The sequence below is a fragment of the Hemicordylus capensis genome, chromosome 3 (genome assembly GCF_027244095.1).
Source record: "Hemicordylus capensis ecotype Gifberg chromosome 3, rHemCap1.1.pri, whole genome shotgun sequence".
Lineage (NCBI taxonomy): Eukaryota > Metazoa > Chordata > Lepidosauria > Squamata > Cordylidae > Hemicordylus > Hemicordylus capensis.
Genome location: NC_069659.1, coordinates 325,403,118 through 325,419,972, shown reverse-complemented (window position 1 = coordinate 325,419,972; position 16,855 = coordinate 325,403,118). Strand labels below are relative to the sequence as shown.

Sequence of the window (16,855 nt, the reverse complement as noted above, 5' to 3'; positions counted from 1 at the left end):
CTGGAGCTGAGAGGCCACCACCCTCTCAATTACCTTGCCCAGTCATGGGAGGTTGGAAACAGGCCTATAATTGCTCAACTCCGAGGGATCTAATGCAGGCTTGAAGAGGTCTAATGATTGCCTCCTTAAGACAAGGCGGCATCCTGCCCTCCCTCAGAGAAGCATTTATGATTTCCACCAGGCTGTCTACAACAACCTCCCTGCTAGATCGAACAAGCCATGTTGGTCAAGGGTCAAGCGAACAAGTGGTAGGCCTCACCGCTTGAAGCAGCTTGTCCACATCCTCAGGTGTCACAAACTGAAACTGATCCAGTTGAATCACATAAGAGGAGATGTTGGGCACCTCTAGCTCAGACATCAAATTAATTGTGGTGTCCCTATCTAGGTCGGCCCTAATCTGAGAGATTTTATCTGAAAAAAACCCTCTTTAAACACATCACAGTGGGTAACTGATGACTCCAAATTCTGGTTCAAGGGAGGGGGAGCAGATACTAGTCCCCTCACAACCCCGAACAACTCAGCTGGACGTGAACTCCCAGAGGCAATACGGGCAGAAGAGAAGTGCCTCTTTGCCACACGTATTGCACGTATTATCTAAACTAGGGCTGCACAAATTGAGCCCTCCAGCTGTTTCTGGACTACAACTCTCATCATTGTTTCAATGAAAGGCGGTATATAAATGTAACAATAAATAAAAATAAATAAAATCATCCCCAGCCATAGTGGCCAATAGTCAGAGATGATGGGAGCCATAGTTCAACATCTTTAGGAAGGCCAAAGTTGTGCAGCCCTGATCTACTCTAACTAACAACAGCCCTTTAGGAATTTGGACAGACTCTTCCCAGCCCTACCTGGAGATACCAAGGATGAAACCTGGGACTTTCTGCTTGCAAAGCATGTGCTCAGTCACTAAGCTATAGCCCTGTCCAAAACAATGGCACCTTTAGCAGCAGACACTGGAGCAAAATGTAGGCACTGAACAGGCAGGGCCTCAAAACCCCAGGTCAGCCTTTGCCACATGGCATCAGCAAATAACTGCTTGGCTGAAGCTAAACAGCTGCTATTGCTTGTGGTCAGGAAATCAGAAGAATCTCAACACTACCCTGGCAGCAGGGGCATAACTACCATTAGGCAAGGGGAGGTGGTTGCCTGGGGGCCCCCACACCTCGAGGGGCCCCCCAGAGGCAAGTCACATGTGAAGTGAGTGTGCATGTATCAGCGAGGGGCCTATTTTAAAATTTTGTCTCTGGGCCCACTCCAGCCTCGTTACACCCCTGCCTAGCAGTAGGCCTAGATTTAAGGTCAATTTTCCAAAACCTTTATGAGCACAAGCCAAAGATTCAGGATAGTTCTGTGGGTCTGAATTTAGTTCTCTCAAATCTAACATCCACACAAATTGCCTACCATGGACTAGATGCTAAATTGTTACATTACCTCCAACCTTTCTTTTTGATTATGTTTCCCAAAATCACCTCGGCCCTGTTGGAAGGAGAAAGAAACAAGATAAATGTTTTGAGCATAAAAACAAGGAACCAAAATAGTTTATCATCAAGATTCACAGTTATAGCATCTGTTCCATTCATTCATTCATTCATTCATTCATTCACAACAACAGTTTTTACTCATTTGCATAACTTCATAGGGAGACAGTGTTGAAAGGTTACTTTAATGGGTCATCTACTCCCATCCCATGGCATTTAGAGCAGGGATTCTCAAACCTGGGTCCCCAGATGCTGCTGGACTACAGTGCCCATAATCCCCAGCCACATCCCCACAGGCCATTGTTTGAGAACCCCTGATGCATAGGAACCCTAAACTTAAAACACCACCAACAGATGATAGCCCACCATTTTTTGATATGCTTTCCCCACTGAACACACTTAAATGCATCTTTTATGACCAGATTATGACTTTTCCATTTTGAATTTATGAAGCAGTGGGCTGTAATTTAGCAATTCATTGTGTCCAGAAAAGAAAGGCAACATAAATGTCATACTTGTTAAGTCAATTACAAGTCAATGGCTTCTTCTTTTTGATCATGCCATTTCCTCCCTACATACGTCGGCAAAAAAATTGTGTCCGTGGAGAGCAAAATGTTGCCATTTCAATTTAGTTAGAAAATGTCACCTAAATCATCTGGCTACAAAGCATAAACTAAATGGCTTAAGATGCCTCGGATTGGAGCTCTAGACTATTGTTGTATGCTCCCCATATCCCATGTGATGAAAAATTCAAGCGTAGCTGTAGCACTTCTTGGGTTTGGTTTCCCTTAGAGGAGAGAGTTGGAAACTTAGGGTGTTTTAATAGTATTTGCTTCATTAAAAATAAAGAGCACAGGTGGAGGTGAGCAGCCTACATGTCAGCAGATCTGCTACCTCTTATCAGATCCCCAGAAAGATACTAGCCCTATTCAGATAGTAGGCTGGTTTACACAACCATTAAAATCAGGGTAGGAGGTGGGTTACCCAGATTTGCATGATTGTCAGAACGCATGCTTTCCTCTTCAGCCCAGGTTGCTTCTAGCAGGGCTACCCAGCTTTTGTACTCAGCTTTTAACTAAGGGCGGAGGAGGGGAGAGTGCCTTTGCACTCTTCTATGCAGTTGCCAGGTTCTCCCCCCCCCCCAGAAACCACAGAAAGCCATGCATACAATGGCCACCATCAATGGATGTGCTACGCTGCAAAGCACACTCTATAATACTGAAGCTGGAGCTGCTTCAGCAGGGCTGTGTCCACCTCTTGCTCCTTTGTGGCCAATGGGAGAGCAGCCGCTGAGGTCCTGAGGTTTTTCCAGTCTGTTGGCAGTGCAAAGCATGCTGGGAAGGCATACATGCCCTGAGAGGACTTTCCATGGGGGTGGGGCTTCCAGCTGCCGGTTTCAGCAATGGGACTCTCAGCAACTGTGATTGTGTATTTGCTGGGTTTTCAGGGCCAAGTCGAGGCAATACCCATGCAGGGGCATAACTACCATTAGGCAGGGGGAGGCAGTCGTCTTGGGGCCCCACTGCTTGGAGGGGCCCCCCAGAGACACCTCACATGACTCACCATTGACCCCTGCCCAGCCCCAAGGCCCTTCAGCCACTTGCCCCCCAGAGACACCTCACATGACTCACCCTGCCCAGCCCCAAGGCCCTTCACCCACTTGCCCTGTTCGCCCTCCTCTCTCCTGCTTGTCATCCTGTTTGGCAATCAAAGCAGCAGGCCAGCGGCTTTTCTCCCTGGCGCCTCTCAGCTGATCGGCGGGTGGGCGGGGCTTCCAGGGAGGCAGTGAAGCCGGAACTCAAGTAGGCTGGCAAGCCCCAGGAAGGAGGCTGGCAGTCAGAGTGGCCACTACAGTTCTCTGCAGCAGACCCTCTGCTCAGGCCAGACAGCTCAGCCTTTGCCAGGTAGAATGTGAATTCCTTTTTGTGGTTACACCCCCCCACCCCCTATATAGGGATCTGCTTGCCATAGGGCTTTGATGGGGGGGGGAGACTGAGAAGTCTCTGAATATTTAATTTAAAACTGATTGGAAAATTTGCTGGCTTAAAAAAAACTATCTATAAAGTCCTATAAGTGGCTTGTTTCATGGCAGGAAATTACAAAAACTTCTGGAACAAATTTATTTATGTATTAATTAATTAATTAATTAATTAATTAATTAACATAAATACACTTATGTTCAAGTTGTTTTGCAACCCAGAAGATCTGAGTGAGAACTGAGACATGAGTTAGAACTGTGATGCATGTGTTGTGCTTTTATTTATTTTTTCCCCTTAGGGTCAATCTGGCCCACCTGTGAATGCAGCACCTCCATTCCAGAGGAGGAGAGGTGTGTTAAAGGGCTTTAAAAGCCTCTTGTGAAAAACCTCCTGGAATCAAACTTTACTGAATTCGTTCAGAATTCTGAGAAAACAGACATAGGCTCACCCTGCATGGTTGAAAGTCTCCTTTGCTAATCTGCAGCGAGGCGGCCATTTTAATAATTCGTCTTTCTAGTGTGTTCTAGGCATTAAAAGTAGCACAAATATATAGTACTCAATGTATATCACTATATATTGTGAAGTGTGCATGTGTGTATTCAGTGAAATGTATTTCTAGGCAGCATACTTTTTTGAAATATCAGACTTGAATCCTTGGGGGCCTGGGGTGTGCAGAGGCCCTGGACTTTGAGTGGGGGGGCATTTTAAAATCTCGTCTCAGGGCCCACTCCAACCTTGCTACGCCCCTGTACCCATGTGTTACATAGAGGGTAACATCTCAGCTGCCCTCCTACCCATTTCAAAACTGTCATGTGAACAAGCCTATTATGTTGTACATGTGTTCAAATGACTGCACCTGCATTTACTTCAAAAACAAACCTGGGTACAGGTCCCCTGAAATACAGGATACAGATAGGAAATGTACTGCTCCATGTGCATGTAACATAATGAATAATCATACATGCGTACGGATCTGAATGTGTCTTCACTGTACACTGATTGTACATGTGCTCAATATAAGGTGTGGATACGGCTGGAGTACCACATTACATCAAGATGCCTTCAAGCCGACTCCAACTCTCAGCAATCTCTCGCTTTCTGCTTTTCAGATTTTCTCTCACTTTCTGTTTGTTGCAAACTGCGTTTTCTCTCCCTCCCTCCCTCCCTCCCTCCCTCTGCCTGCCTCTCTCTCTCTCTCTCTCTCTCTCTCTCTCTCTCTCTCTCTCTCTCACACACACACACACACCCCTCCAAGCTCTGATATCACTCAAGAGAAATCTTGATGAGGCTAAAACCAGGCTATCAAAGTAGTTTTGTGTGGAGTTTAGCAGGGAGTTGTATGGGGAGGCACTCAAGCAGCTCCCCTTTATCACAAGGGAGAAACCCAGCATGAGAAGAAAGTTAGTACTACCCCACTTCTGTAATTTTCTTGGAAGGCAGAACTTAAAACCTTTAATTAGCTGACAACTGCAGCTAAGACCTAGCTTTCAAGTAAACAAGCTCTGTATATTCTAAATAGCTAATTGATTGATTTGATTAATTAAGTGCCGTCAAGTCGGTGTCGACTCTTAGCAACCACATAATCACATAAATAGATTCTCTCCAGGATGATCTGTCTTCAGCTAGGCCTTTAAGGACTCTCAGTGGTGCATTCACAGCTATCGTAATCGAGTCCATCCACCTTGCTGCTGGTTGTCCTCTTCTTCTCTTTCCTTCAACTTTTCCCAGCACTATAGACTTCTCAAAGGAGCAGGGTCCTCGCACAATGTGTCCAAAGTATGATAGTTTGGGCTTGGTCATTTGTACCTTGAGTGAAAATTCTGGATTGATTTGTTCTATGATCCATGTGTTTGTTTTCCTGGCTGTCCATGGTATCCTCAAAAGTCTTTTCCAGCACCAAAGTCTTTTCCAGCACCAAGGTTCAAAAGTGTCAATGCTTTTTCTATCTTGCTTCTTCAAAGTCCAGCTTTCACATCCATAGAGTGTCATGGGGAAAAACATTGTCTGAACGATTCTAATCTTTGTAGGTGTAGACACATCACAACATCTAAATATTCTTCTTGTAACCCTACAAAGTACTAGTCTGCGGCGTATTTCTTGACTGCTTGATCCTTTACTGTTGATGGTCGATCCTAAAAGGCAGAAGTTATCGATATAGCTAACAGAACTAGTTATAAAGATAGAATGCCAGCAGGGGAGGGAGTGCTTCCCAGTGTATTACACGGAGTGTTGCATGTATGATTATCTGCCTGAAGGGCAGAAGTCCTGGGTGTGCACTCAGTGCAAATGGCTCCTGATTCTCAGGGAACAAGTTTGTTCTCTCAAAACCAAGTTGGCTTCAGAGAAGCTTCAGAGAGACACAGAGGCAGAGAAGCTCAGAGAGGGAGAGAGATAAGTGGATGAGACCCTCAGGGATGTAATAGAGGCATCTCACTCCCAAGCTGACAGCTCCTCTACTGTCATGGATAATGAAGTTCTCAGGGAAAGAGGACATCAATCTGAGGAAGAGGGGAATGCTCCCTTAGAAGGGGCCCCTTCCGTGGGTGAGGTACCCATATCCTCCCGCACAGAGGATACCCCTCCAGAGGTTGGGGGCCTCCTAGTAGTGGGTGATTCAAAACAAAAGTACTTCCTTTTATTGGTATGTTATGTTTTTAAGACTGTGGCCCTGGAACAGGAAACCATCTCATTCATTCATTCATTTATGTATTTAGTAAACCACCTTGAAAACTGTGGTTAAAAAGTGTGTGTGTGTGTAGATATATAGATATATATAGAGAGAGGAAATAGTAGTAGTAGTAGTAGTAGTAGAAGAAGAAGAAGAAGTAGAAGAAGAAGAGGAGGAGGAAGAAGAAGCAGAGGAAGAAGAGGAGGAGGAAGAAGAAGAAGCAGAGGAAGAAGAGGAGGAGGAGGAGGAGGAAGAAGAAGAAGAAGAAGAAGAAGAAGAAGAAGAAGAAGAAGAAGAAGAAGAACAACAACAACAACAACAACAACAACAACAACAACAACAACAACAACAACAACAACGGATTTTCTAGGCCCAGAACTGGCCTAAAGGGGAGGAAGAGCTGAGGGGAGGGACAGGAGCACAGCAATGTCCAAGTGGGCCCTGGGACAAGAAGTGAAGATGGGCTCCTGCACCCTCCACCTTCTTCTCCCCCACACATGTCTTTGCTGCAGAAGAACTGTAAGGACATGGGGGGGGGGGACATTCTCAGCATGACCTCTCTCTCACTCCTAGACAAATAATACCACATACTTCCCACATATGCAGACACTTTCACACATACACTTGCATGCACACATTCCCCTGGATCAGAAACATTTTTAAAATATATACCTGCGGCAATCAGCACATATCTATCACCTTCTTCACAGCAAAGCACAAGCTGTCACTCAGCTGGTGGGCTGCCCTCTCTCAGGGCGCAGGGACATTTGTCCCACTTTGCTCAATTATAGCTCTACCCCTGGGGAAGGACATGGATGGGACTGAGGTATGGAAACTGAGAGGGTGCCTCAGAAGCCACTGAGCTATTGTAGAAAATTCTGGGACACAATTTCCCTTGTGTGTGGGGAGTCTGTCATGAGCTTCTTTGGCCTGGATGGTTGTTGCTTCTCTCCAGTCCTTGAGCTCCAGGCCTAGTACAATGGTCCAGCTGTTGCAACCATCTGTCAGTGAGCCTGGAGAGAACATTCAAAGTTATTGCCTAATTTTGGAGATATTTTGTTAGCCACTTCTGCTCCTGAGGTACATATGTCGCTAGGATTCTACTGTCATAAGAGCAGGCTTTGAAAAAGATTGACTTTTTATTCTATGAATAAAACTACATGAATCTTCACCCCATTATATTGGCTGTGCAAAATCATCTTGGCAGATGGACACACAGAAGAATTCTAACACCACTGATAAAACTAGCAGAACCAAGTTCAATAACTTTGATGATGAGACTGGTTGTGCAAAGTCACTTGGGACGAATCCAATGCAAAAAGGTACAGCTTACAATACAACCCAAGGGTCCCTCCACCTGAAATCCACACCTCTTATATTATATCATTATGAAGAATATTAATATACCACATTTCAATAGAGAGTTCACCGAGCAGTTTACATAGGAGAAGGAATGAAAAGAGGGAGGAAAGCAAGGAGAAGATGGTTCCCTGTCCCATAGAGGTTCAAACCTAAAAAGAAGCACAAGGGATTCACTACCAAAACCAAAGGGAAGGATGCTATGCTGGACAGAAAAGAGACAGCCACTCTAAATAGAAGCGAGCAAACTTTAAATGGTGCCTAAGCAGCAGTTATGACCATTTAGCGGGGGTTTTAGGACAGTCAATGTGCCATCCTGAGGAGGACTTGGTGTTGATGATTTATTTTTGTTTTGGTGGGGATAGCTTTGACGTTTGACACACAACAGGTAAGGGTGGAACTACCCATTCTACAAAACACGAGTCTGCCACGGAAAAGAAAAGAATTCCTCTATTCTGCTTTATAATGTATACTGCCATGGGAGCTTCCCCCTGGGGCAAATAGCAGCCATGGGGGTCTGGTACAGATTGGGGCCATGGTGGGGGCAAAGGGTTAAGGCCCCTTCTCCCTACACCACAGCCTTGATCTGGATTGGCCTCTTCGGTGGCTGTTACTTTTAAAACAAATAAACCATAAGCACAGCAAGGCCAAACTATGTGTTTAAAGTAATGTGTGATTTGGCTCACAATGAGTACAGATACTTACTTTCCAGCCGCATACACCTCTGCTGTGTCAAACAGATTCACTCCACTCTCATATGCAATAGTCATCAGTTGTTCTGCAACCTTTGGGAAACAGAAACTTTGAATAAGTCTCAGAAATAGGAAGGTTCTACCACCACAACCTGGCATGCACTCAAGGGCATAACTATAATAGAGCAAGGGGAGACAGTTGTCTGGGGGCCCACTGCCTTGGGGAGCCCCCCAGAGGCAAGTCACATGACTGACTCCGCCAGCCATGCACCCGCCCGGGCTTCCTTCAGTTGTATTCATCCTCCGAAACTGATGTGAGTGTTAAGACCTGGAGCTACCAGAGCAGCAGGTCTTTCTCTAGAACCATTAAATGGCTGATTGTGACCACTATTCAGCCTCATTTAAGATTTCTTTACTTCATGATCTGAGCTTCAGTGAGGGGGGGCATGTTAAAATCTTGTCTCTGGGCCCACTCCAACCTTGCTACGCCCCTGCATGCACCGTACTATCAGAGGCTGACTTGTAATTAAAAAGTTGCACAGAGTTGTAGAATCAACCATCTGGAGCCACTCAAGCTCATGTTTTATTTATTTTATTGATTTACTTTGCATATTTGCATACTGCCTACAACCAATGTCTCAAGGCAGTTCCAAACCATGGGGAGTGGGAAAAGAAGTTACAAGTATGGAAAAGAGGTTTTCTAATGCTATTATCACTTTACATTTAATTGATCAGCAAGAGTGCTTTATGATAAGAATGAAAGGACAGACACAAGCAGCAGTTCTGATTGTCCAGTCTGCGGACACTGTGTAAGCTGATATAGAGCAACACTCCTCTCAGTTAACCATACAATTTGACAAGGTAACGTTGCACTACCTACACTGATTCACAAGGTTTTCCTGTACAGATGACACAGTGGAATGGTGAAATCACGTTGCGGGAGAGATGGGGCCACTGCCAAAAAATAAAGCAACTTGGTGTCGCATTCTATCTGCTCCTTGCAATGTGCAATTTCACTTCTCTGTGACATATTATCACACTGTGTACCTCCTGCCCTCTGCCATCAGCAGCTAATAATGAGAAGTGAGGGCAGAGAAGTGAAACTACTTCTGAAAAGGGACGGGGGGGGGAGGATGGGGCACAGGGATGCCATTTTCAGCAGCAGCCTTGCCTTTGCAGGAGCAAAGTGGCATCCCAGTAGTAACAATCCGAGTGTACAAGGCTTAGGGAATCCAGTGGATGGCACTTGAGACCCTTCCTCCTGGCTCTGTGCTTATTCCATACTTCCATGATCACAAGGCAGCAGGAACAGTACTGAAAGCGAAAGGCCGCACTGTGAGAATGTCAGCTTTCTGCTAAAAATAGAGAGCCAGTTTATAGCCCTCATGGCTGTGAAAGACACAGATGCCTGGTGAAATCTTTACGAATCCAAACAGGGGCTAAGCAGGACTTGCACTGATCAGTGGCAGGGCTTCTGTCGTGCACATGATCCTCCCAAAGTGAACAGAAGTAGGGAAAACATGCAAATTTGCACAATGTATAGCCCGATCCTATGCATATGAATTCAGAAGGTTAGACCCACCTCGTTCAACAGTGACACATAGCTGTGTTAGTCTGTTGCAGCAAAAACACCAGTCTTGTGGCACTTTAAAAGCTAACAGAGTCGTTGTGCCATAACTTTTTGTGGGCCAGAGAGTCCACTTGTCAGATGCATCATGTGCTATCCCCAGCTGGCAGATTTTATATTATGGAGTGCCTCTAGGTGTGCCATTGCATCATACCATTTTAAACAGGATGGAGGGGACGGACACACACACACACACACACACACTCTCTCTCTCTCTCTCTCGGAAGGTGTGGCCAAAAAGTTCAGCAGTGCAAAAGGATGTCCTCTTGCAGAGTCCAGTGCAAAGGGTAAAAGTTCTAACCGGGTCTGATCAAATCATTCCCATCTGGTAATGAATTGGCAAAGCAAGATAATAGTACACATGGATCCCTCAGAAGGGGCAAATACTTTCTATAGTGATCGAACCACTCCCTGATGATTGGCTACAGGCACATCCCAAGGGGTTGAGCTTTTGTGCACTTGCCAAGAGATTTCCCACAAAACCTCAAGCTTAGTATGATTGATTGCAAAAGGGCTGAAGGCATTCACAAAGCACTCCTCTCTACTGCTACCTCCCCCATCCCCCAAAACCAAGTACTTACTTTGGGACTGGGAAAGGTGATGGCATATGCTCCCAGAGCCTTTCCCCGTTGGTGCCTGGGGATGTAACTGTCCATCCCAGAATCCCCAGCAGGAAACTGATACTATCAATGTCATTTCTGTTGGAGAGAGGGTCCTCTGAAGGCTTTCTCCCTGGTGGAAATGATATCAATCGTGTCCGTTCCCTGCCAGAGATTCTGAGAGGTACTCTGTCAGAGTCTGAGCATGTCTGCTGACACTTCCCTCTTCCCTAGTCTCAAGTACATGACTTTGGCAGAAGGGGAAGGGGAGCTAACAGCCGTTCGGCACAGAGCTTCTTAAAGTAGGCTGCAAACAAGCCTTATTACGAGCATTTCAAGCAGGGGTGCTCAATTTTTCAAGAGCCTGTGACTGAATACTTGCAACGCCTCTACCTCTGACGACTCACTTCTCCCCAGGTCAGCGATCTTCACTATTTTTTAAGCAGGGGCCACTATGGCAAAGAAACTTCAGTGTGAGAGCCATCTCCCACTGTGCTGACCTCTGCATGCCATTGTGCTTTCCTCAGTGCCGGAAGAGCCTTTAAGAGAGATGGAGCCTTCTCTGAAGAGCGCTAGGAGAAAAGCACTGGGAAGGACGACACTTCCCAGCACTCTGTGCACATGCCTTCCAAGAGGATGCAGGCAGGGGCTCAAGGGGGCTCCGTTTCCCAGACAGGTGCCTTCCCCAGCACTGGGCAAAGCGCAACACTGCACAGTGAGAATGGTAGTCTCTGCATGGTGCCAGGGGTCAGTGCAGAGTATTCCATTTTGGCTGAATCTTCACTCAGGCCCAATAAACAATTAGTCAGGGGGGTCACACTTAGAGTTGATGGGGCCACCACTGGCCCCAAGGCCTTAAGATGAAGAACACTGCCTTAGGTGAGCTGGCTGCTGCAACTGCTTCTGGCTCCTATGGGAGATGCCAAAAGAAAACCCCCAGACCCAGAAGCAGCCATCCAAATGGCCAGATCGCTGCCTTATGTGGAGTCAGACCATTGGTCCATGTACATAGGAACATAGGAAGCTGCCATATACTGAGTCAGACCATTGGTCTATCTAGCTCAGTGTTGTCTTCACAGACTGGCAGCAGCTTCTCCAAGGCTGCAGGCAGGAATCTCTCTCAGCCCTATCTTGGAGAAGCCAGAGAGGGAACTTGGAACCTTCTGCTCTTCCCAGAGTGGCCCCATCCCATGAGGGGAATATCTTACAGAGCTCACACATCAAGTCTCCCATTCATATGCAACCAGGGTGGACCCTGCTTTGCTAAGGGGACAGGTCATGCTTGCTACCACAAGACCAGCTCTCCGCTCCCAATGCAGGAGAAAAAACCCCAGACAGGGTAGCTCAGTATTGTCTGCCTAGACTGGCAGCGGCTTCTCCAAGGTTACAGGCAGGAGTCAGTCTCAGCCCTACCTTGAGATGCCAACTTGGAAATGTCTATATGTAAGCATGCAGATGCTCTTCCCAGCGTGTCTCCATCCTCTAGGGGGGGAATCTTACAGTGCTCACGATCCGTGAGACCCAGTTTTGGGAAGTGAGTGGGAAGGGAGCCCCGAGCCGATGGCCGGCTCCAACGCAGAGCCGGCCGGGGCTGGGGAGCTCGGGGGCCGTGTAGCCGGAAGCAAGCGCGCAGGGCATACTGGGGAGACCCCCGAGCCAGGAGGTTGCTTTTAAGCTTTCTGGCCGGGGGTCTACTCACGAGTAGCTGCGGTGCAGAACCACGCTGTGGCTACTCACGAGTAGATAGCCCGGGTTTGCGGAGCACTTGCTCCGCAAACCCGGGCTAAGGGGTGGGCTACAGGAGCAGGTTAGCCGCTCCAGAACCGCCGGGCCCGGCTGCGAGCCTGGTGCTTCTTATGATCACAAAAATCGGGCTAGGATTTTCCCAGCCTGATTTTTGTGATCGTAAGAATAGCCCCGTAGTCTCTCTTTCAAATGCAAACCAGGGTGGATCCTGCTTAGCAAAGGGGACCATTCATGCTTGCCACCACAGTTCATGCTTGCTACCATGGGCAGCACCTCTCTTTGGGCCTCAGATAGTCCCTCTTCTTCTCTGCTGTGATCACTGGTGACAATACAAATACTTGAGGGTGCATTGCACTCCTCCTTCCAAACTGTAGCTGATCCAGTGGCTTCATCTGTTGCCAGCTGACGATAACACTCATTAATTCAATGAAGTGGGCTCCAGCCCTTTAAAGCCTGTGCCACAACACATTCATTAATCTTTAAGCTGCCACATGATGACTCTTTGATGTTTTTACTGGGCAGGATCCAAACTAAGTCAGTCACAATGAAATCCATAGAAAGTTAGCCATGACAAAATCTGTCTCATTTATTTCAATGGTGACCAAGCACTACTGAAATAAAGGAGACAAGTTAGTCATGATTTCAATGCTTGGTCATGATTAACTCAGTCTGGATCCTTTCCACTCAGTTCAATGGGACTTACTGCTGAGTAACTGCACACAGAAGTGCAGCCTTAGTCAGACCCCAGAAGCCAGCTTTTCTTAGTGAAGAATTTGAATTATCTTTTTGTAGAATATCAATGAGGAGCGAGATGCCCAAGGGTTCTCCCTAAAATACTGTATTGGTGGAATATTATTACATCATTATAAAATTATTAAAGAGCAGATCATGCTATCTGAAATTTGTTTTATTAGTGCAGGTTTGGCAGGGGAGCAACAGCAAAGAGAGGGCACACTTTCTTCTCTTGCCTGTAGGCTTCCCAGAAGCATCTGGTGGACCACTGTGTGAAACAGGATGGTGCTGGACAAATGAGGCCTTGGACCTGATCCAGCAGGGCTGTTCTTTGGAACACCAGATCTAAGAACCAATCGGCCATTTTGATCATATGAGACCGAGTATCCACAGAAATGGCAAATTTGTCTTCTGCAGTAAAACAAAAATAGCTCAGTATAAGCCATGTCTATTGGCACAATGCCTTGATAGTCAGCCAGCAATCCTGAATGACCTACACATTTGGGGAAAATAATCAACCCTTTTGGGCTATAGTGATGATTACAGATGTCACAAACAGTATATGATTCATTTTGCAAGAGGATTTATTGCTGGGCTATGATGCCAGCTAGCACTGCTGAATCAGCGTCACTATTTTATGAAATACAATGCTCAGGGGATTGCAATAAACTGGCTGTCGTTTTAGTAGCGCAGAAAAGGATTTGGCCAGAAGGGAATTCAGAAAACTGAACTGTGTATTTTATAGTTGCAAAAACTATGTCTTGCTTTAGCAGTAGGAACATCGGAAAGAAATGACTGTTGAAGATTATTAAAATGATCTTCATTGTGGGTGAAGAACGTAAGACGTGCACACATAGTAATGTTTTTGCAGCACTTATTCCAAGATAAATATGCTATTTTTGGGGACTGGCACCATCTATCTCTGTTGTTATAGTAGATCTCTGGCTTGCACAACTTCTGACTTACGAAGCCGAAGGCAGCTTTCCAGCTGCCCAGGAGGGGCTCACTCAACCTGCTTTTGCTACCTGTTTGGGACTGCAAAAACATGGTAGGGGCAACATTGCTGAGCACTGGGCAAGCCACAATACATGGCTGATGGGCTGCAATTGTCTTGGTGGGTCACAGGCTGTGTGGATCTATCGAAAGGGCCAGCACTACCGGAGGCAGAAGGAGACAGCCCGCCTCAGGAGGTGGATTTGGGGGAGGAAACTTAAAAGAGAGGAAAAGAAAGAGAGGAGACTTGCTAGTTTATTATTATATTTTGACTATTGGAAGAGGGGCATTTTGATTTTCTGTCTCAAGCATCAACATATGAGACAGTCCTGGGCTGTCTTTGTGTATCTCTTAGGGATGTTTTTTTTACTTGAGTGATTTGTGCCTCAGTCTAGGGAGTAGATGATCTTCCAGAAGGCAAAAGCCATGGAGAAAGCAAGTGCTCATTATCAAAGCCCAGCTCCTATAATTCAGAAATAACTGGCTGTAGGCTACAGAGCACTTATGCAAGACATCTGTGGTTGCCCAGAATTTGGGCACTTATTTCATACCCTGGAGAGGGTTGGGTTTTGTTTGTTTGTTTTGTTTTGGTCATACACTCTAGCTTACTGGATTAGCCCTTTAATCAGTAATTGTTTTCCTCCACTGTGTCACTCAGCCATGGCTGATAACCTCTCCAACCACATTCCATGACACCAGTGAATAAAATGTGTGACCTTGTACAGTTCTGAAGGAAAATGAACTCTCCATGTAGTGATTTTCCCCCCTCTGGTTGTTTTCCTGGGTTCCAGATTTTTCTTTTTCCTAAAAGTGATTCCTTGTTGTCAGTTTCATATTCATAACCTCTTTAACATAATATAAAAGATTGTTAACATCATGAAACCACAAGGCAGTTTAAACCCAGAAGGATGACAGGGAAAACTCACCATGTGGAGACTTTTCCTCACTCAAATTAGTGTTTAAAAGAAGGAGGCTATTCCCACGATCCCTGGAAAGCGGCCTAAGAGAGCTTAGCCTGCTTTCAGGGGATTGTGGGAACCACCCGGCTCGCAGGCGAGCCAGGTGCTCCCAAGACAGCTAACCCATCTAATTCCCCCTCCCCTTAAATGAGGTTAATGGAGCAAGTGCTCTGTTAACCTCTTTTTTTGGCAGCGCATGGCAACACACGAGTAGACCCCCAACAGGGAGGCTGCAAGCAGCCTCCTGGGCTCAGGGGTCTCTGCAGGATGCTCTGCGCACTTGCTTCCGGGAACTTCTAGGAGCCGAGCAGCCCCCGATCCCCACAGCCCCCGCTGAATCCATGGTGGAGCTGGCAGTTGTGTGGGAGGCTGATCCGGCTGCCCAGGGCTGCCTTTTGATCATCTGCGGGGAGAGTAGGCTAAGCCGATCACAGACTGATCCTGAGAAAAGCTTCAAGAACAAATGACTTTTTAAGATTGTCAAGCCTTTAATTAACTTAATTAACTTTTACTGTCAGGCCATTAATTAACTTAAATAAATCTGCATATTAGCAAACTTTAATGCAGGTGCCTTTCTGAAGACTCTAAATGGAAACAAAAATGACTATGCATTGACATAAGGAAATGCCATGCTGATATTTCCCCGCAGCCCAACCGGAGCACATCTTTTGTGTCTGTGTGCAGCTTGAAAGGCTCCCAGGCAAACTGCTAGAGCTCCGCCTCTCCTGCCTCTCAGCTGTTTGACAGGTGGGTGGGGCCTCCTTGAAGCCTGAAGCTCAGGAAAGAAGCAAACAGGCAGGCAGGCAGAGAGTGTCCAGCACCAGAACTCTTTGCAGACCCTCTCCCCAGCCTAGCCTTAATAATGGAGGTATGATGTGATTTCCTTTTTGTGGTCATCCCCCCACCACCTTGAATATTTAGGGATTGGCTTGCCATAGGGCTTTGATACTGAGCAGAGATGTAGGGCAGGGTGGGAGGAATATGTATCTCTAAATTGAAGTGGATTGGACAAATTGTTGGTTTTTAATTTTTTCCTTTAATTAAAAAAAACCCATCCAAAAAGTCCTATAAGTGGCTTGTTTCATGGCAGAAAATTACAAAAATGTCTGGAACTGAAGCCCCCCCCCCAGACCATCATTCCACCCCCAAATGGAAGAATCTGCCCTTTGCCTTCATAAAAAAGGGTAAAACACCCCCCTTTCTGCCCCAGCCTTTAGATCACCTGTCCTGGAAAGACTTGGCAATGGCATAGGGCTTTGGTATTGAGCAGAGATGTAGGGCAGGGTGGGCGGAATATGTATCTCTAAATTGAAGTGGATTGGACAAATTGTTGGTTTTTTAAAAAACAAACCATCCAAAAAGTCCTATAAGTTCCTTGTTTCATGGCAGAAAATTACAAAAACGTTTGGAACAAACAATATATCTTGTTTGTTTGTTTATGAATGCACTATGCTCAAGTTGATTTGCAGCCCAGAAGGTCTGAGAACTGTGACGCATGTGTTGTGCTTTTTATTTTAACTTCTTTAGAAATGCAGTATATGTCCAAGCTGGTTGGACATGTCCAAAAACCTCATTCACACTATTTACACTGTATGTCATCAATCAGTATGATTCTGTAATAATATGCAATGTTAAGGAGACCCCGCACATACTGATTTGCCCCCAGCCCCGCACCCCCCCTAGGGACGGCCCTGGGAATGACCCTAATGTAATGTGACAGTTGACCACACCCACCCTTCTAGACTTAGACTGGGTTGCCACCTTTTAATTCCAATACTTTTTATTTCAGTAATACAATAAAGGAACAGAGACAGAGCTAGGACAGGCAGGGCTAATGAAGAACACAGTCAAGAATGGAGTCAGGACAAAATCTGTTTGGTCAGGAATGAAGTCACAAGACCTAGAGGGTCATAGGTGAAGAGTGGCAGAATGTGATAAGTCTGTGCTGGAGCTAGAGTGAAACTTCCTGGGTCATAGATACAATCTGGCCAGATGTTGTGGACTGCAGCCAAGCTGGAAT

General features: G+C 46.1%; 1 protein-coding gene across 1 annotated transcript in view; it reads right to left on the bottom strand.

Annotated features, from left to right (window-relative positions):
* The window catches only part of KCNAB1 (potassium voltage-gated channel subfamily A regulatory beta subunit 1), a 259,277-nt gene that overhangs the window by 72,547 nt on the left and 169,875 nt on the right, over positions 1-16,855 (bottom strand). Inside the window, exons 4-5 of the mRNA XM_053307497.1 lie at positions 8,193-8,272; positions 1,435-1,479 (exon numbers count right to left, since the gene is read on the bottom strand). Coding sequence (XP_053163472.1) covers positions 1,435-1,479; positions 8,193-8,272 — 125 coding nt within the window. The remainder of the gene's footprint in view (positions 1-1,434; positions 1,480-8,192; positions 8,273-16,855) is intronic.